General features: G+C 42.2%; 1 protein-coding gene across 1 annotated transcript in view; it reads left to right on the top strand.

Annotated features, from left to right (window-relative positions):
• LOC109929702 (cilia- and flagella-associated protein 54) overlaps positions 1–22301 on the top strand; it is a 160714-nt gene that overhangs the window by 95768 nt on the left and 42645 nt on the right. Inside the window, exons 15-16 of the mRNA XM_048610552.1 lie at positions 16566–16710; positions 20771–20872. Coding sequence (XP_048466509.1) covers positions 16566–16710; positions 20771–20872 — 247 coding nt within the window. The remainder of the gene's footprint in view (positions 1–16565; positions 16711–20770; positions 20873–22301) is intronic.

Here is a 22301-nt window from a genome sequence, read left to right as displayed (position 1 = left end):
CCTCTCCCTAACTCCCCACCTACACTCACCTTTACTGGCTCCACCCCCACCTCTTTGACCTGTCTGTCTCCTCTCCACCTATCTTCACCTTTATCCATCTTCTATCTGCCTCCCCCTCTCTCCCTATTTATTTCAGAACCCCCTTCCCCTCCCCCATTTCTGAAGAAGAGTCTAGGCCCGAAACGTCAGCTTTCCTGCTCCTCTGATGCTGCTTGGCCTGCTGTGTTCATCCAGCTCTACACCTTATTCCTGTTAAAGGGTTTGCAGCTCTTAGAGAGCTCTTGAACTAAAGGATCAGTAGGAGGTAACAGCAAGATGTCTTTCAAGTTAAGCAAGGGAGAGGAAGCCCAATATCAAGGCAACCACTCTTGGATGTGTTAATTTTTAAGTAAAAAAAAAAACAAACTACTTAACAGACCGAGGATTGTATGTTGAATTCGACAGAAAAAGGCTTTCACAAATTTGAGATTTATTGTAAATCTACAGTGTGAGTACCAGCCTCTAAGTTTTCCATAAGGACCCTTTCCCTGTCCAAAAATCTACACACCGTTGATTAATTTGGTGAGGAATGTCTTCAATCACCCAATTAGCAGACAACAAGATACAAACCTTGCACACAAAGGCAATGTAATACTAATTAAAATGAGAAGAACAGTTGGGAGTGGTGACAAGGGAGGGAACTACATCAAAATAGCATTGGAGATTGGATAACATCAACGTCTTACGTCAGTGGTGGACAAATTATTGGAAAGGGCTCTGAGAGACAGGATTTATGATCACTTGGAAAGGCACAGTTTGATTCGCGATAGTCAGCATGGATTTGTGAGGGGTAGATCATGCCTCACAAACCTTATTGAATTCTTTGAAGAGGTGACCAAACACGTGGATGAAGGTGGAGCAGTGGATGTGGTATACATGGATTTAAGTAAGGCGTTTGATAAGGTTCCCCATGGTAGGCTCATGCAGAAGGTAAGGAGGCATGGGATAGGGGGAAATGTGGCAGATTGGATTCAGAATTGGCTGACCCTTAGAAGACAAAGAGTGGTAGTGGACAGAAAATATTCAACACGGTGCTCAGTTACGAGTCGTGTACCACAAGGATCTGTTCTGGGTCCTCTTCTATTTGTGATTTTTGTAAATGATTTGGATGAAGGAGTGGAAGGGTGGATTAGCAAGTTCGCGGACGATACGAAGGTGGGTCACGTTGTGGACAGTGCAGAGGGCTGTTCTAGGTTATAAAGGGACATTGATAGAATGCAGAGCTGGGCTGAGAAGTGGCAGATGGAGTTTTACTGAAAAGTGTGAGGTGATTCATTTTGGAAGGACAAACTTAAAAGCAGAATACAGGGTTAACGGAAAGATTCTTGGCAGCGTGGAGGAGCAGAGGGATCTTGGGGTTCATGTCCACAGTTCCATGAAAGCTGCCACCCAGGTGGATAGAGTTGTTAAGAAGGCATATGGTGTGTTAGCTTTCATTAATAGAGGGATTGAGTTCAAGAGCCGTGAAGTTATGCTCCAGCTATACAAAAGCCTGGTTGGGCCACATCTGGAGTATTGTGTCCATTTCTGGTCACCTCATTACAGGAAAGATGTGGAAGCGTTGGAAAAGGTGCAGAGGAGATTTACCGGGATGTTGCCTGGAATGAAGGGAAGGTCTTACGAGGAAAGGTTGAGAGAGCTAGGGCTTTTGTCTTTAGAACGACGAAGGATGAGAGGTGACTTGATAGAGGTGTACAAAATGATCAGAGGTATAGATAGAGTAGACAGCCAGAGACTTTTTCCTCGGGTGGAGGTAGCTTTTACGAGGGGACATAGTTTTAAAGTGAAAGGAGGTAGATATCGGGGAGACATCAGAGGTAGGCTCTTTACTCAGAGAGTAGTAGGGACGTGGAATGCATTGCCGGAGAGGGTAGTAGAGTCAGCCTCATTGGGGGCACTTAAGCGGCTATTAGATAGGCATATGGATGATAGTATAAGGTAGCGGTGGAGGTTAGATAGATCTTAGGTTTCAGGTAAAAGTTCGGCACAACATCGTGGGCCAAAGCCTGTACTGTGCTGTACTGTTGTATGTTCTATAAGCCACCACAGTGCCCACTCAACAGAGGCCAGTATCCCGTTACGAAGTCACCCTATATATTATCACGAGGAGAGTCCTTGACATAGATCCAGCTCCCTCAGAGAGCCAACTCTCAGAGTCAGCAGGATGTCTGACACTCTTGTTCTTATTTGCCAGCCAGGGCTCCCCGATTGGACCAGATTAACAGGCCCAATCAAGCTGGCTGACCTTGTTACAATCATTACACCCACCTTTCTCTGAATATATCAAGCATCTTGGTGAACACTGGTTGCTCCTTGTCCAAGGATACCTAGACATAGACATAGACATAGCCATGGAAGCGAGACAGGAGACAGGAATTACCACCTTTTCCACAGCCTGCTACTTAGGCCAATTGATGAAGAACTCTTTAATGGCTTCAAATTCCGTTAATATGCTGTGCCGGGTTTGTGACCTGGCTGTACATTTATGCTAACTATTTCAATATCAGTGACAATATTGTTATACTATCACCTCCCCATAAGAACCCAGCCCTTTTGTTTTAATCTAAATAACAAATACTGCCAATCAGGGCAATGTCACAAACTACAGCGTGATGTTAGTGAAAGAAACTGATTGGTGAGTAGGCCTGGTGTATATATGTAGTCTTTATAGCAAAGGTAAAGTCTTCGGTTTATGTTGGGGTCTCCAATTTTTTTTTCTTCTCTTTTAAGAGTAGCTGCTTAAGTATGAGGTTGATACTGGTGGATATTTTTAAGTTTATAAAAACAAGATATTACAATAAAGTGTACAAAGCAAGGAGTGTAGAGTCATTGATTCATAAATTATATCAAACAAATTAAATCAAATACAATAGTGATAACAGGGCAGGTGATGTATTGCTGCTGCAATATGTGGATGCTGCTGGACACCAATTTCAAGTAAACACATCTGACATAAGTGTTTACAGCTTGATGAAATTTGGTTCCTAGATGCGCTGGAATCCAAGCTGCAGACATTGCAACACACCGGGAATGAGGAACGTTACCTGGACATTTTGCTCCAGAAGGTGATCATACCTCTCAGCTGAGGTAGTTCAGAATTGGTCTATGGTTAAGGACAGGAAGGTGTGATGGCAGGTGAGACAGATATAAGGATCCAAGAGATTGCAATTGAGAACCCTCAGCCCCTACAATTGTCCAGTGGTTAGGAGACTCTTGTAAACTGTGTGAACTAGAGTGGGAGCAGCAAGGAGGATGAGTGAACTGATCTTGGCACAGGGAGCCAATCAAGTGAGGAGGAGGGAATAGGAAAGTTGTAGTGGTAGGGGATGTTATAATTAGAGGGATAGATGCTGTTCCCTGCAGCTGTGAGAGGTGTTCTGAAGGCTGCATTGCCTGCCTGGTGCCAGGGTTAATGACATCTCCTCAGGGCTGGAGAAGAACTTGGATTGGGAGGGGAGGGATCTAGTTGTCATCTCAACATTAGTACCAATGACAACAACAACAAAAACAAAGTTGCTGGAAAAGCTCAGCAGGTCTGGCAGCATCTGTGAAAGAAAAAACAGAGTTAACGTTTCAGGTCCGGTGACCCTCAGAAGGGTTCTGAGGAAGGGTCACCGGACCTGAAATGTTAACTCTGTTTTTTCCTTCACAGATGCTGTCAGACAAAATTAGAATTAGAATACCTACAGTGTGGAAACAGGCCCTTTGGCCCAACAAGTCCACACTGACCCTTAGAGCATCCCACCCAGACCCATCCCCTTATAATCCACCTAAGCTACACATCCCTGAACACACGGGCAATTTAACATGGCCAATCCACCTAACCTGCACATCTTTCGGGAGGAAACCAGAGTACCTGGAGGAAACGCATGCAGACATGGGGAGAATGTGCAAACTCCACACAGACAGTCGCCTGAGGGTGGAATTGAACCCGGGTCCCTGGTGCTGTGAGGCAGCAGTGCTAACCACTGAGCCACCATGCTGCCCAAAACGTGCTGAGCTTTTCCAGCAACTTTGTTTTTCTTCCTGATTTACAGCATCCGCAGTTCTTTTGTTTTTTATTGGTACCAATGATATTGATATGACTAGGAAGGAGATTTTGCTGAAAGATTTTTGAACAGTTAGGATTTCTACCTGAGTTATGGGCAAACTGGCATTGGCTAAATAAAATCGAGTTAATTGTGTGGCTCAAAGATTGATGCGGGTGGAATGGCTTTCAGTTTGTGGGGCATTGGCACCAGTACTGAGGGGTAAAAGGGAGTTGATCCAGTTGGATAGGTTTCACTTGAACTGTGCTGGGACCAATGTCCTCGCAAATGAAATGACTCATTAGAGGGGGAATGATTTAGGAGAGGGGAATGTAAGCTGACAAAGCAAGAGAATTTAGTAGCATTGCAGGGCAGCCTATTTGAATAACAATACCCAGAGTGGGACAGGAAAGGACAGAGTTTACAAACATAGAAAAAAAAGCAGTAAATAGGATTAAATGGGGAAAAGATGGTAAAAAGGCAAAATCAATGCTTCTTTACTTGAATGCATGTAGTATCTGAAACAAAATACATGAATTAAAAGCAAATGCAGGTGGATGGTATAATCTTAAAAAGCCATAATGGAGACATGGTTACGAGAGATCAATGCTGGGAACTAAATATTCAGAGAACATGTGACTTTTCAAAAGGACAGGCAAGGAAGGAAATGGTGGTAGAGTAGCATTGTTAGTATGGAATCGGTACAACAGCAAGAAATGATCATGGATCAGAGGATTTGGAATCCATATGAATGGATGTAAGAAATAAAAATGGGAGAAAGACACTGCTAGGGATAGCCTATAGACCCCATCACAGAAGCTGTCCAGTGGAATAGAGAATAAATTGGGCTGTTTTGGATCTGGTGATGTGTAATGAGGTAGTTTTAATAAATGATATTCAAGTAAAAGATTACAGGAAACCAGTGACCATAATATGGTAGAATTTAGCATTCAGTTTGAGAGGCAGGAACTTGGATCAGAAGCAACTGTGCTAAGCTTAAATAAAGGTAATTACAAAGCTAGCTAAAGTGGACCACGAAAGGAAGTCAACAGCAAAGATGGTTGAGCAAACGTAGAAAATAGGTGCAGGAGTAGACGTTGGCCTTTCGAGCCTGTTTCGCCATTCAATATGATCATGGTCAGAAGTCACCAGGTTATTGTCCAACAGGTTTATTTGAAATCACAAGCTTTCATCAGGTGAAGTCAGCTGTTCCTATTTTCTCCCCATACTCTTTGATCCCTTTATCCCTAACAACTACATTTAACTCATTCTCGGAAACAGTGTATTTTGGCCTCATCTGCTTTCTGTGGCAGAGGATTCCACAGGCTCACCACTCTCTGGGTGAAAAGATTTTCCCTCATCTCAGTCCCAAAAAAAATGGCCAATCCTATTTCCTTATACTGTGACCCCTGGTTCTAGACTCCCCCAGTCTTTGAGAAGATCCTGCGTTTACTCTGTCTAGTCCTGTCAAACTTTTATACAATTCTATGACATTATTCCCCACCCCTCCTCATTCTTCTAAACTCCAATTACTATAGTCCTAACCATTCAAGTCTCTCTTCATACGTAAGTCCTGCCATCCAAGGAGTCAGTCTGGTAAACTTTGTTGCAATCTCTCCAAAGCCACTCTCTCCTCAGGTACGGAGACTAGAATTGCACACAATACAACAGTTGTGGTCTTACTAAGGCCCTGTAGAGTTACAGTAAGACATCCCTGCTCCTGCATGCAAATCCTCTCACTGTGAAAGCTACCATATTATTTGCCTTCTTCATTGCCTGCTGTTCCTGCATACTTACTTTCAATGACTAGTGTACAAGGACAACCAAGTCTTGTTGCAGCTCCCCGTTCCCAATTTATTGCCATTCAGATAATAATCTGTCTTCCCGTTTTTTGTACCTAATTGGATCACATCTATTCATATTATACTTCATCTGCCATGAATTTACACACTCACTCAATATGTACAACTCACACTAAAGCATCCCTGCATCTTCCTCACAGCTGACTCTCCTACCCAGCTTTGTAGCAGATGTTTAAAAATATAGCTTATGGCTCAAAATAAAGATACATTCTAGTGAGAAAGAAGGATTCTTGGAAAGGAATAAGCCAACCATGGTTATCCAGAGAACTTAAGGATATCACCAGACTGAAAGAAAAAACATACAATGTGGCAATGATTACGTGGGTGGCACGGTGGCTCAGTGGTTAAGACTGCTGCCTCACAGCGTCAGGGGCCCAGGTTCAATTCCACCGCAGGGCAACTGTCTGTGTGGAGTTTGCACGTTCTCCCCGTGTCTGCGTAGGTTTCCTCTGGGTGCTCCGGTTTCCTCCCACAATCCAAAGATTGTGCAGGCTAGGTGGATTGGCCATGTTAAAAATTGCCTGTAGTGTTCAGGGATGTGGAGATTTGGTGGGTTATAGGGGGATGGGTCAGTGTTGGGCTGAAGGGCCTGTTTCCACACTATAGGCATTCTATGATTTCTATGAAACCAGAGGAATCGTAAAACTTTAAAAGCCAACAAAGACTATCAAAAACCATGATAAAGAGAGAGACGAATATCTTTAGGGGTGAACTTTGCAAGTAGTATTAAAACAAACAACAATAGCTACCAAAGATGTGCAGGTTAGGTGGTTTGGCCATGCTAAATTGCCCGTAGTGTTCAGGGATGTGTAGATTAGGTGAGTTACAGGGGGTTGGGTCTGGGTAGAATTCTCTGAGGGTCAGTGTGGACTTGTTGGGTCGAAGGGCCTGTTTCCACACTGCAGGGATACTGTGATTTTAACTATATCAAATGGAAAGAAAAGCCAAAGTGAATATAGAAATGAGGCTGTGGAAATAACAATTGGGTACCAGGGAATGGCAGAGACATTGAATAAAGTGATAGGGAAACTGATGGTGCTAAAGAGCAATACGTGGCCTGGACATGATGTGATGTACCTGAGGATAATAAAATAAGCAGTTACAGAGACCTGGTAGAAGTCTTCCAGTAATCTTTAGATTTTAGAAAACTGCCAACACTTATTCAAAAAAGGAAGGAGTCCAAAAAAAACAGATAACTAACTACATGTCAGTCAGCTTAATGTCTGTTATTGGGAAAGTGTTAAAGTCAATTATAAAGAATGTAATTGCAAATCATTTAGACATACGTAATGTTATAAACCAGAGGTTGACTGATAACTAAAACTGAAACACCCACAGAGGAGCACCTTGCCTTATAATCTGTCAAAAGAAATGTGAAAAGTGGTATAACCTGCTTCTCACGCGACCCCCCCGCCCAATCTTACAAAGAGGAAGTTAAATGAAATGAACTCCTGACAGTCACTGTATAATCAAGTAACAATTTACTTATCTAACTGTAACAGTGAACAAATGAACAGAACTGCTAACAAACCAACTAATTTCCCCATTAACTACTAACTATTCCCGAATAAAACAAAAGTCTAATGGTATGCTGTTCCAATAACTACAGGTCCCACTTATCTACCAAAATAATTAAAAAAATTAAAACTTAATCTCTCAAAATTACAGCCAGGATACATCTTCTGGAGTGCTCCGCGCCCTCTCTGCTGATCCTCAGTCAGGAACGCCTCTCTCCATAGAATTCTTGTGTCTGCCATACCTTTAGTTAGGTGATGGTTATTCTGAGAGTTTAGAGAATTCTCTGAGAGCCAGTGATTTTCTCTTTAAAGCTGATGGGTTGTTAACTCTATTAGATGACAGTTGTTCTCACACCAATTTTTCAAATACCCTCTTCTTTTATATCTTTGATGACCTATCAGTTTCTTACAGTTGATTGGTCCCAAGTTATCAAAACCATCAGATTTTAAATTTAATTGTTTTTTAGTCTCTAAGTGCAGGTTTAAAGTAATTGGCTGATATTCGAACTGGTTGCCTAAACAAACTACTGCCTGGGTTGCTAACCACACAGCCCCTAGTACAAATGATTCAATTTCAGGAACTCTCTGCTGCTTCTTGCAGACTTTTTTAAAATCTCCAAGCCTAGAAAAACACATCATCTTTTAAAAGGATCACGCACTCTTCCCCCTATCATTTCACAAACATCAAATTCTAACATCCTGCCTCCCAAACCACAAACACTCTACCCAACTTCGCAACAATAATATGATCAGGCAGAGTCAGTATGGCTTTACAAAGAAGAAATCATGCTTGACAAATTTATTAGAAATCTTTGAAGGTAACTGTATGATAAATAAAGAGGAAACAGTGGATGTAATGTATTTAGATCTTCAGACAGTATTTGATAAAGTACCACACATTGGAGTACTTAATAAAATAAGAATCCATTGTATTGGAGGTACTGTATTAGCATAGATAGAAAATTGACTAACTATTAGAAGGCTGAGAGTTGGGATAATGAGCACATTTTCAGTGTAGCAACCTTAACTAGTGGAGTGGCACACGGATCAGTGCTGGGACCATGAATATGTATGGTTTATATTCATGACTTGGATGAAGAAAATGAACATGGATGACACAAACAAAGATGGGAAGGCAAGCAGTGAAGATGATTCAAAACATCTGCAGAGGGAGAGAGACAGGTTAAGAGATTAGGCAAAAAACTTGGCAGATGGAATATAATGTGGCAAAATATGAGGCTATGCAATTTGGCAGGAAGAATAGAGGAGCTGAAAATTATTTAAATGGAGAAAGACTTAGAAAGCTATAGCACAGAGAGATTTGGGAGTCCTCATGCATAAATATCAAAAACCTGGCATTCAAGCTCAGCAGGTCATAGGGAAGACAAATAGTCTTAATTTAAAAGGGAATCAAGTATAAAATTAGGTAAATCTTGCTAAGGCTGTACAGAGCACTCGTCAGACCACAGCTGAAACAGTTTATCTAAGAAAATATATCCTGGCATTGGAGGCATTCCGGAGAAGTTTCATTAGGCTGATCGCGGGTGTGGAGGGACTGAGGAGAGGTTGAGTAGGTTGGGCCTGAACTCCTTGGAGTTTATAAGAATGAGAAATAACCTTATTGAAACAGATTTTTAGGGGACTTGACAGGTTTGATGCAGAAAGGTTGTTTCCTCTAGTGGCAGAGGCTTGGACCAGAGGGCATAATCTCAGAATAAGGGTTAGCCACTTTAAGACTGAGATGGGGAAGAACTTCATCTCTGAGGGTGGTGAATCTATGGAATTCTTTACTACAGAGGGCTGTAGAGGATGGATCATTTATATATATTCAAAGCTGAAATCAACAGATTTTTAATCAGTAAGGGAATCAAGGGTTAGAGTGAGAAGGCAGGAAAATAGAGTTGAGCATTATGCCATGAATTCATTGAATGATGGAGCAGAGTCAGTGGGCTGAATGGCCTGCTTATGCTCCTACATCTTATGATCTTAAAGGCCTTGAGGATGCTGTTGGGGACTGCTCCCTCTCCAAGGACCCCCGAGCACAAACGTGGCCATGGAAGAGAAGTGAATCCAGCTCTTTTTTTTTAATAGTCTGCTATTAAACCACCTGTTTGACAAACCAGTCAAAGAACAAATTATAAGCACTACCCACCAGGGGTGTTCAGCAATAACAGAAATAAAGGACAAGGTAGGGAATGATGGAAGGGTTGAATCAAAATAGTTTTGGAGGGGAGATAATACACACCAGCTGCCCTGGTGTCCACCTTTCTCTAAAGGCTTTGAGACATAACCCAGCTTTTTTTTTGTTTTGAAATCCACCACCAAGTCAAAGAATCCCTACAGTGTGGAAGCAGGTCATTCAGCCCAAACTGACCCACCGAACAGCAGCACACCTATTCCCACCCCCAACCCTTTCTCTGTAACCCTACATTTCCCATGCCTAATCCACTTAACCTGCACATCCTTGAACACTATGGGCAATTTAACATGGCCAGTCCATCTAACCTGTACATCTTTGGACCGTGGGAGGAAATTGTAGCACCTGCAGGAAACCCACTCAAACACAGGGAGAATGTGCAAACTCCACACAGACAGTTGCTTGAAGTTGGAATTGAACCCAGGTCCCTGGCACTGTGAGGCAGCAATGCCAACCACTGAGTTATCATACTGCCCTAAATCATATAAGAACTTAGCTCTCTTAACAGCTCAGTTGACACCAGTATTGCCTATAGTATAGATATTGTTAATTAACTTGTACATATATGTTATGACACATCTCTGGAGCAGGTGGCTCTTGAGCCCAGGCCTTGTGGCCCAGACATCGAGACACTACCACCATGACACAAGAAATCCAAATATCCAAGCTCTCTTTTGCTTTTACTTTATGGAAATGTCACCACCAAATCACTCAATTAAACTACTAAACAGTCAACAACTAAACAATAAAAGTATGTGGAGGAAGGGTAGGAAGAGAGGCAGCGGACTAAATTAAAATAGAGTTGGAGGAGGAAATAAAGTCCTCACAGTGCCTACCTTTCTCTAAGGGCATCAACAATGTTAGTAGATATGACACTCTCTCTCTCCAAGGATACCTTGGCTTGAACATAGCCTGTGAAAGAGAGGCAGTGTGTTGGGAACTGACTCCCTCCATGTCCCATTACCTGGATCTGTTGATGGCTACCTTGGCCAGGCCCATGAGGAGATAGGAACCCAGCTCTTATTGTTTTGAGCAATCTTTATTAGATATGAACATGCAAGGAGGAGTACTACTTTCCTGAAAGATCATAGGAGTTCTACCAATACAATATTTGAGCAGCCAATTTATAGTAATTTGAACCAACCCATTCAGACACATAATGACACATCTCCAGGGAAGGTGGAACTTGAACCCAGTCTTCCTAGCAGGAGCGCAGCTCTGTTTTTTTTTGCCTTTCTGGAAGTGCTTTCATATACAACTCAATAGGTTTTTTTTCCTACCACCAACTCACCTGTATAACTTTTCACCTGTTATTCCTGCCACTAAATCACCCATGTTTCTAATTAAAAGGCCATCAGGGCAATGCAATAACACCAAAGGTGAGAGAATGGAACACAGTTTATTTACATTTTCTAATGAACCTGTTTAAAGATGTAATTACACACCTCTGGAATAGGTGAGATTTGAATCCAGACCTCTTGGCTCAGAGATAGGTACACTACCACGCCCAGAAGTGCTCTTCCACAGAACTCACCATCCTGATTTGAAACAAAATTGCTGTTCCTTCACTGTCTCTGGGTCAAGATGCTGGAAATCACTTAATAACAGCAGTCATAAGACCAAATTTTTATCTTTGAGGTGCAAATTGCAAATCAAGACATTCCCCAACATTGAATAATGCCTGCTGCTTAGAGTGGCTGTCCTCATGGTGCTGGGATGGGTTGGCATTGGGGCACCATGAAGTAAATGGATTCCAGGTAGACAAGTTAGAAACCCACTGCTATTTTCTGGGACAATGGCTCAGATCTGTGGATGAGTGTGACACAATTAATCCGCATTCTTAAATCTTTCTCAAACCCCATGACCACTCACACCCCCACACATTCTCACCACCCTAATCCCGTCAACCTAGTATCCATTACATGCAGAATACTTTAGCTCTCTAACACCATATCTAAGATGCTCATAAAACTGTCAATACTTAAACGTTTATTCAAAGTACACTTAACACACAAGTAAGTGGTCATGAAACTGTCATGGTAAATAAACTAACAGTGGCATTGACAGCTGCATCAATAATTCCTGCTGGGTTGAAACCATTATTGGTGTTTGGAGGTTGGACAAGATCTTTAAAAATTTGTTCATGGGAATGTGAGCTTCGCTGGCTCAGCCACTACATATTACCCATCCATAACTGCCCTTGAGAAGGTGGTGGTGCGTTTCCCTCTTGAACCGCTGCACTCCTTTTGGTGTAGGTATATCTATAATACTGTTAGGGAGGAATTTCTGGAATTTTGACCCAGCGACAATGTAGGAATGGTGATATATTTCTAAGTCAGGATGGTGAGTAATTTGGAGGGAAAGTTGCAGATACTGGTGGTCCCGTATATCTGCTGCCGTTGGCATTCCAGATGTTAGAGGCCGTGGGTTGGATGGTGCTGTCTAAGGAGCCTTGATGAATTTCTCTGGTGCATCTTATAGATGGTACACACCACTGCTACTGAATGTCAGTGGTGGAGGGAGTGAATGTTTGTGGATGTGGTATAAATCTAACAGTGTACCTTTTCCTGGATGCTATCAAACTTTTCGAGTGTTGGTGGGGCCACACTCAACTAGGCAAGTGGAGAGTATTCCATCATATTCCTGATTGTGACTTATAGATGGTGAATAGGCTTTGAAGATTCAGGAGGTGAGATACTTGCTGCAGGATTCCTAGCCTCTGATCTAATCTTTTAATTGCAGTATTTATATGGCTAGTCGAGTTCAGCTTCTCACCCCATGCCCGGATATTGTCCAGGTCTTGTTACATTTGGACATGGACTGCTTTAGTATTCTAGGAGTGGTAAATAATGCTGAATATTATGCAATCATAAGCAAACATCCCCACTTCTGACCTTATGATGGAGGAAAGGTCATTGGTAAGGCAGCTGATGATGTTGGAAGATACTGCCCTGAGGATCCCCTACAGAAATGTCCTGAATGTGAGGTGACTGACCTCCAACAATCATAATCATTTTCCTTTGTATCAGATATGACTCCAAACAGCATTGACTCCATCGTTTCTAGAGCCTCTGATGTCACAGTGGGTCAAATTGAACCTTGATGTGAAAGGCAGTCATACTCACCTCACCTTTGGATTCATCACTTTTGTCCATATTTGAATTTAGGCTGTAATAAGGTCAGGAGCAGAGTGGCCCCTCCAATACTAGTTGATCAGAGTCAGGATTCTCCCCTTATAAGGGGTGGAGGGGGTCTAATGACGGGCATCCCACCAACCGTCTTAAATCTTTCTGCCCTATTCTGGGCTATTGTCTGCCCAGGATGAGGAGGCGACAACTATTAATGTTGCCACAGGTAGTTAGGCATCCCAAACGAATGAGTAGGCTATGCAGACAGTATGCATTATTATTGGTATTTGGGTGGAGGACAGCGAGTGAGGAAAACTGCTGCCGGCAACAGTGAGATTAGTTCTCTCTAACTTTTCCTGCAGCTGTGGCTTCAGGAAATGAAATTCAATGTATCTGTATTTGGCAGTGCAGAAACTCTAAGCAGTGATAGCAGTGATAGTGATTAGAGGGAACATTGGTAGTAGAGCATGGGCATTGGTGCGAGGCGGGTACTGCAGCAGAGATAGAATGAATGTGAGATATCAGAAGGTACCACTTCTACTAGCAGAGTGGAGAAAGTCATTGACCACCTTCTTTCAGTTCTGGGTATTCCTCTAGATGGCTGGGACTGCTGTAACCTTGCTGGCATCCTTGGATCAGGATGACATGATCTGTGTCATAGCTTCCATTGCTGTTCCTAGGGTAAAAGGAAGTCCTGCCTGTGCACCACCTGGTACAATAGGGTGTCCAGGACCCTGTCTGCAAACTATGGCGCTGATGTCCCCCTGTCCGAGGCAAGTGTCATTCTGACAGTGTTTTCCAGGTGCAAAGTAGGATTTTAAAGATGATACAGGTGTTCGGGTCCTGATGAATTCTAGGATATCCACAGACTGGAGAGTTGTTTCAAGAAAGGTGAATGGTAAAAGGCGGAAAAAATCAGACATGAGATATCATAGGGGCAGGGCAGGCAATTAATAAGGTGGGTTTGGTAAGATACAATGAGAGAACTTGCTACGCCTCATGTTGTAAAACCCAAAGCAACGTAGACGTTTTTTCCTGGCTGAGATTCAGCCTATTGACGTAATGTGTGTGTGGACCTGGAAGATGGTGATGTAGTCTTCCATATAAATTTTGCATCAATTTTCACAGTGAAAAAGGATTACAACAGTATAGACATAGAGGACCAAAAGATTGAAACAAATTAATATAGAGAGAAGAGATACGAGTAGGTTTAGCAGCTTTACAAGTAAATATATCCCAGGCTCAGGAGAGATGTATCCAAGGCTGCTGAGGGGAGCAAGGGAGGAGGAATCCAGGGCGCTGGCAGTAATTTTCAAATTCTTTCTGGCCACAGATAAGATGCCTGAGGATTAGAGGACTGCTAATGTTGTCCCATTATTAAAAAATGGGAGGGACAGATAGACTAGGAAATTACATGCCAGTTGGAAATAATCTTAGTGGTAGAGAAGTTTTAGAAAGAATTTGGAGGGACAGAATATTTCTGCACTTGGAGAGGCAGACATTAGAGATAGTCAAGATGGATTTATAAAGGGAGGGTCATTTTGACAAATTTGATCAAATTGTTTGAGGAAGTAACTGGAGTGTTGATGAGGCTAAAGCATTTGAAATGGCAGCCTGAGGGAAATCAACGCCATGTTTTGCAGGCAGGGTCCTGGACACCCTATTGTACCAAGTGGTGCACAGGCAGGACTTCCTCTTACCCTAGGAACAGCAATGGAGGCTATGACACAGATCATGTCATCCTGATCCAAGGTTGCCACCCATTTTACAGCAGCCCTAGAGGAATACCCAGAACTGAAAGAAGGTGGTCAATGACTTTCTCCACTCTGCTAGTAGAAGTGGTACCATCTTTAGACAGATATGTCACACTCATTCTATATCTGCTACTGTATCCCATGATGATAAGTACATTGTCATTTTCATTAACTTTCCTTTAGGATGAGAAGAACAATTTGTGACAAGCGATATGAGTATCACAGTTGTCTTCTAACTTTGCAGGGAAGCCTCAAAGAGTGGCTGTGAATTTAGATGATACTGAAGTGTTTCCAAAGGTTACTCTGACTGGTAATGATTTAGAAAAGATGTGGAAGACCTGAGTGAAACCTGTATGACTGTCATAGAATTTGAACTGGAAACAGTACATTAACTAATCTTACCATTCTTCACTTCTACATTGGAAGCTACTGTAAAACCAGTCTCTATATAGTTGTGAAATATCTTCTTGTTCCTACCTCTGATCCTCATAATCATCATGTTTAGCCTTATTCAGCCAGCTGCCTCCACAAATGTATCAGAGAAATTGGGCAACCTTCCTATTCCTGGCTTGCCTACAGCATATAGAATCATAGATCATAGAATCCCTACTGTGTGGAAACAGGCCCTTCGGCCCAACAAGTCCACACTGACCCTCAGAGCATCCCACTCGGACCCAGCTCCCTATGACCCACCTAATCTACACATCCCTGAACACTATGGGCAATCTAGCATGGCCAATCCACCTAGCCTGCACATCTTTGACTGCGGGAGGAAACCGGAGCACCTGGAGGAAACCCACACAGACACGGGGAGAATGTGCAAACTCCACACAGACAGTCACCCAAGCGTGGAATCGAACCTGTAAAACAATAGCATCTTTCCTTAGCAAAAACAGATGTTGCTGGAATAGCTCAGGAAGTGTGGCAGCATCTGAGAAGAGAATTTTTTTTTATTCATTTACAGGATGTGGGCATCATTAGCTGGATCAGCATTTACTGCCCATCCCTAATTGCCCAGAGGGCAGTTAAGAGTCAACCACATTGCTGTGGGTCTAGAGTCACATGTAGGCCAGATCAGGTAAAGATGGCAGATTTCCTTCCCTAAAAGACACCAGTAAACCAGACGGGTTTTTCCTGACAATCGGCAATGGTCTTATGGTCATTGTTAGACTCTTAATTCAAATTATTATTGAATTCAAATTTCACCATCTGCCATGGCAGGATTTGAACCCAGGTCCCCAGAACATTATTTGGGTCTCTGGATTAATAGTCTATCAAAATACCACTAGGCCATAGCCTACCCATATCTTTCAGGTGACCCTTCCTCAGAAGGTCAAAAGTCACGACAGCAGGTGTCCAACAGGTTTATTTGAACACACTGGCTTTCAGAATGTTGCTCCTTCCTCAGGTGTAGTGAGAGAAGAGGTATCAAGACACATTGTTGCATAATATCCATTTGTCCATTGTTATAGTGTCAGCATGGTTTCGCCAATAAAAAATGCCCTGGGCATCCTTGCCTGCAGCGTATGAGATAGACAACATTGGTGAGGGAGAGAGAGAGTGTATGAGTGCGTGTGTGTGTGTCTGTGTGAGACAGAGAATGTGAGGGAGTAAATGTGTGTGAGAGAGTGTGCGTGTGAGTGTGTGTGTGTTCATGCGAGTGTCTGTGTGTGTGTGTGTGTGTGTGTGTGTGTGTGTGTGTGAGAGAGAGATAAAGAGTGTGTGTGCGAGAGGGTCTGTGTGAGTGTGAGTGTTTGTGTGAGACAGTGTGTGTGTATGCGTACATGTGTGTGAGTGTGTGGGTTCTGAGAATTTCTGAGGAAGGGTCACTGGACCCGAATCATTAACTCTGATTTCTCTTCACAGATGCTGCCAGACCTGCTGGCTATTCCAGCAACTTCTGTTTTGTTTCTGATTTACAGCATTCTCAGTTCTTTTGGTTTTTATTTAGCAACTTTCCCTAACTATGTGCTGTTTTTAAAGACTGCTAACGTGCTACATGTGACCAATGCAAAAAGCATGTTTTTTTTAATCTTGTAGGTTGATCAGACAATCATATTTGGAACTTGTTTTGTTATACTTTTACCTTGACAAGGTGGAGGTGAAGGAAGCAGAGCTTGGACAAGAAAGCAAAGCAACATTAAAATCAGGAATCATTGTAGTTGCGAAGCAACCTAGAAAAAGGGTGAGAATACAAAGAAAATCGCAAGTGACTTAGATAAAAAGCTTGCAGAGTTGCAATATTCATGTTCTGAAAAAGTCATACTAGACTCAAAACACTAACAATATTTCTCTCCAAACAGATGCTGCCAGACCTGCTGAGTTTCTCCAGCATTCTCTGTGTGTTTGGATTGCCAGCATTTGCACTACTTTGCCTTTATGCAATATTCATGTTTTGAGTTATACTTTGTAAATGTGAATCTTAGGGAAATTAATACAGATGAGATATCAACTGATTTAGGTCTTCACCCTCTTAAAACAACACACACGTCTAACTCTTTATATTATTCTATGGATAAAAGTGTCCTCAAATCTCCTAACAACTCCCCTGACACATCACCAAAATGTCTTCTTCAACTTCAAAATTATAGCACCCACACATCGTTCACTTCACTTGTTTCTCTACACATAATTAGTGTACTCTGCTTCAAAAAAAATGAAGTCTAGAGTCAGTAAGTCAGATTTTGGCCCCTTTATCTCACCAGAACTTTCTCTGCAATTGTTCAATAGTAAATTTGAAAACTATGTAAATAAGGTAGAAGAGTCATGGTCATGGTGAAAATGATCAAGGAAACTTGTGTTCAGTGTTGGTGTAGAATAGTCACAGTCATACAGTTTCTACAGGATGGAAAAGGCCCTTTGATCGTATCTATACTGGTTATCTATCTATCCTAATCCATTTTCCCACTTTCCCCATGGGCTATGGTGTTTCAAGTGTTCATCAAAATATTTCTCAATTGTCTTGAGGGTTCCTGCCTTTACCACCCTCTTAGGCAGTGAGTTCCACCTTCTGAGAATAAAAAAACACATTTCCTTAAATCCCCTCAAATGCTCCTGCTCCTTAGCTTAAAACTGAGGCCCCTGATTATTGATTAAGGAGGAAAGGTTTCTACTAAGGAGGAAGGTTTCTCCCTATCTACCTTATCTATGCCCTTGGTACACATAAGTCAGATTGCCCCTCAGCCTTCCCTACTCTTTGGAAAGCATAGGGATAGAGATCTACAGCACAGAAAAAGGCCCATTGTGTCTGTACCTGTCAAAAACAACCACCTAACAATTTTAATCCCATTTTCCAGTACTTACCCCATAGCTTTGTATGCTTTGGCACAGAAACTGCACATCTAAATACTTCTTAAATCATATGAAGGTTTCTGCCTCTATCATCCCTACAGGCAGTGAGTTCCGGATTCCCACCAACCTCTGGGTGAAAAATGTTTTCCTCACATCCCTTTTAAATCTGCCTCTTACCATAGATCTATGCCCCTGTCAATTGATCCCTCCACTAAGCTGAAAAGTTTCTTCCTATCTACCATATCTATGCCTCTCATAATGTTATACATCTCAGTCATGGCCCCCCTCAGACTCCTCTGCTCTAAGGAAAACAACAACAGTCTATCCAAACTCTCTTCGTAAATAATACTGTCCAGCCCAGGCAACATCCCGGTAAATCTCATCTGCACCCTCACATTACAATCACATCACATCTATAATGTGGATTCCAGAACTGCCCACAATACTCTGTGGCCTAATCAATGTTTTATACATTTCCAGTATAATCCCCATGCTCTTAAACTCTATGCCTCAGTTAATAAATCATATATGCCTTCTTAATCACTTTATCTACCTATCCGGCTACCATAAGGGGCCAGCATACATGCACACCAAGTTCCCTCTGATTCTCGGTGCTTCGCAGGGTCCTACCCTTTGTCATATATTCCCTTGTCTTGTTTGTTCTGCCCAAGTGCATCACCTCACATTTATCCAGATTGAATTCAGTTTGACAATGAACAGCCCATCTGACCAGCTGTCTATATTTAGTTTAGTCTAATGCTATCCTCCTTACTATTTACCGTCCCACCAATTTTTGTATCATCGAGAACATACTGATCAACCCTCCTACATTCAAGTCTAAATCATTTACATATACCATAAACCCTGTACAACCCCACTGAAAACATTTGCACTCAGATAAACACCCCTCAATCATCACTCAGAGATAGTAAGAACTGCCGATGCTAGAGTCAGAGATAACACAGTTTGGAGCTGGAGGAGCACAGCAGGCCAGACAGCATCAGAGGAGCAGGAAAGTTTCTGTGTGCTGTGCTCCTCCGGCTCCACACTTGTTACCTCAATCATCACCCTCTACTTCCTGCCACTCAGCCAATTCTGTATACAATTTGCTAAAATTCCTTGGATCCCAAAAGGGTCTTACCTTGATTATCAGTCTCCTATGCAGGACCTTATCAAAAGCCTTGAAGTGCAAGCAACAACTCCGACCTATGTAGCCTCTTGACAGCTGAATTGCTCCAGCCCAGGCAATGTCCTGGTGAAACAAAAACAGAAATTGCTCGACAAACTCAGCAGGTCTGGCAACAGCTTTGGAACAAAAGTAGTGTTAATGCTTCAAGTTCAGTGACCCTTCTTCAGAACGGCCTTGTGAATTTCTTCTGCACCCTCTCGAGTGCAGTCACAACCTTTCTATAGTGTGCCAACCAGAACGGTATGGGTACTCCAGCTGTGGCTAACTAACGCTAATTACAGCCCCATTGTAACCTCTTTGCTCTTACAATCATTGCCTTGACCACTAAAGGCAAGTATCCCAAAAGTCTTTTGAATCATCTTAGAAGTATCTAAATGTACTGGAAGATAAATATCCACTACTGTTTAATGCAATCACAGCCCTTGTGTGTCTTTTCCTGTACTTAGGCAAAGCACAGTAATGGTGAAGAGTAGACAATACTGCTAATAAAAATTTTCAGATAAGATACAAGACAAGATTAGTTCTGTCTGGTTCATCCAATGATTTTAAAAACTTTAAAATGCGCCCCCTTTGGACTGTAGTGCTATTTCACTTGAAAGTGGGGAAACAAAAAGAAAATGCTGGAAATGATCAAACAGCACTTAGAATAGAATAGAACAACAATTTATTGTCATGTATGCTTTTAAAAAAATATGGTGAAAAGTTTTATAAGTCACCATATCACGGTGCCTGAATTAATGACAGAAGTCCTAAATAAGAAGAAAAGTAAAAGATCATCATTCAATTAACAACTCCTGGGTTTGGGGTACGCTGGAAAACCAGGCCAAAACTGCCACGCCTTTCCAAGACAAGACCTCCACATCAAGACATCTTGGGCTGTTGGAAGACCAGGTAGCCGCCTCCAAAGAAAGGACGAGACGTCCACACCGAGACCTCTGTGCGAGAACTATACCTTCACGCTGGGCTGCTGAAATACCCAGAAGACTCCAAAGCAGACCTCCACGACAGGACGAGACAGCCCATTTACAGGAAAGAAACACAGTAATGTTTCGAGATCGATCTCTTGGGTTAGCTCTGTTTCCACTTGCCAATCTGTTTGATGATTCAGTCCCAGTATTCCAAATTTAGGATACATCTCCATCGTGGTTCATCATAAGAGAAGCTGGACTGGGCCTCTCCAAGTTTATTGTGAGTAAAACCTGCAGCCAGCAAAGAGGAGACTTTCACTCCGTCAATATTGGTTGAATATGTCAGGCCCCAGAAGTGAAAGAAGAGTGTGCTGATCTAATTCATACCCTTAAAACAATTCCTGAACTTATTCATAGAATCATAGAAGCCCTACAGTGTGGAAACAGGCCCCTTCGGCCCAACAAGTCCATACCTACCCTCAGAGTATCCCACCCAGACCTATCCCCCTATAATCCACCTAATCTACACATCCCTGAAGACAATGGGCAATTTAGCATGGCCAATCCCCTTAACCTGCACATCTTTGGACTGTGGGAGGAAACCAGAGCACCCGGAGGAAATCCATGCAGACACAGGGAGAATGTGCAAATTCCACACAGACAGTCGCTCGAGGGTGGAATTGAACCTGGGTCCCTGGCGCTAACTCCAATAATCAGGTTAGGTTCAACCTGATTTCTTGTGATTTCTTGCAGATTTTATAATTAATTGTTCTCTGCTTGGGAATGTATGGTTTGACAAATTTAACATTAAAGCAGTTTATTAAATTACTTGTTCAATAACTTTGTTTCTTAATCAGATTACTGGCCAGGGAAGACTGATAGAAATACTGCAACATGTTTTGAGGCAGCCTTCAAAATATAAAATGCTGGCATGGATTGCCATTAGAGCTGCAAATGAGGTTTGTACAAATCATTCAGACTAAACTGTGCTAGGCATCATTTGCTTCTCTGTATAACATCTGTGTAAAAGACAGTAATTGGATGACATTTGGGAGAAGTTATATATCCTGAGATGGAACTCAGACACATGTTACAGCCTAAGATGTATAATAGGCATTTCTGATCCAATTGTAGAAAACTTGGAAATCCTTCAGTAATGATAAGAAACATGATAAGATGGAAATTGAGTATAGAACATAGAACGTGGAACAGTACAGCACAGGAACAGTCCCTTTGGCCAACTATATCTATGCCGACAATGATGCCATTCTCAACTAATCACATCTGCCTGTATATGGTCCATATCCTCTATTCCCTACCTGTTCATTTGTCTGTCTGAATGCCTCTTAGACTTTGCTTCCACCATTTCTTCTGGCAGCATGTTCCACGCACCTACCACCCTCTGTGTAAAAAATTTTGCCCTGCACATCTCCTTTAAACTTTTCCCCTCTCGCTGTAAACCTATGTCCCCATAGTACTTGACATTTCCCCCCAGGAAAAAAGACTTAGACTATCCAACCTATCCATGATTCTCATAATTTTATATACTTCTATCAGTCACCCCTCAGCCTCTGTAAGAATCTAGTCTGTCCAACCTCCTTTTAGCAAACACAATCAAATCCAGGCAACATCCTGATAAGCCTTTTTTTGCACCTACTCCTAGGCCTCAACATTCTTCCAAAAGTGTGACTAGAATTGCACACAATACTCTGAATGTCGCAGAACTAAAGTCTTACACCATTGCAACAAAATTTGCCAACTTTAGTGCCCCCACCAATGAAGGCAAGCATTCCATACACTTTGTTTGACCACCTTCTCCAATTGTGTTACCACTTTCAGGGAGCTATGGACTTACACTCCAAGATCCCTCTGTATACCAATGCCCCTAAGGGTGTTGCCATTTACTGTGTAATTTCCCTTTGCATTTGACCTCCTAAAATGCATCACCTCACACTTATCCGGACTAAACTGCATCTGCCATTTCTCCATCCAACTTTCCAAATGATCTATATCCTGCTGTGTCCTTTGATAACCTTCCTTACTATCCAGAACTCCACCAATTTTCAGGTCATCTGCAAACTTACTAATCAGACCATCTACTTTTTCATCTAAATCATCTATGTATATTACAAACAACAGAGATCCCAGCACTGATCCTTGGTACATGGTTATAATATTATCAGATTTGCATATAGTTATTGTGAATGAAAATTATAGACAAACTTTAAAATACTTTACAATCATAGCCAGCATCTCCCTGGTCCCAGCAGTGCCATTGAGAATGGTGATTACTACTGGGATTGCAGCCAATCCCCAATGGAGATTGTCACTATAGCCAACTGGGGAAGAAAAGTGGTGATGGTGGTGGTTGTGATGGGGTCAACAGGA

The sequence above is a fragment of the Rhincodon typus genome, chromosome 22 (assembly GCF_021869965.1).
Source record: "Rhincodon typus isolate 14 chromosome 22, sRhiTyp1.1, whole genome shotgun sequence".
NCBI classification, from domain to species: domain Eukaryota; kingdom Metazoa; phylum Chordata; class Chondrichthyes; order Orectolobiformes; family Rhincodontidae; genus Rhincodon; species Rhincodon typus.
The sequence above is the reverse complement of the archived record's forward strand: the minus strand, read 5'-3'. Positions and strand labels throughout refer to the sequence as shown.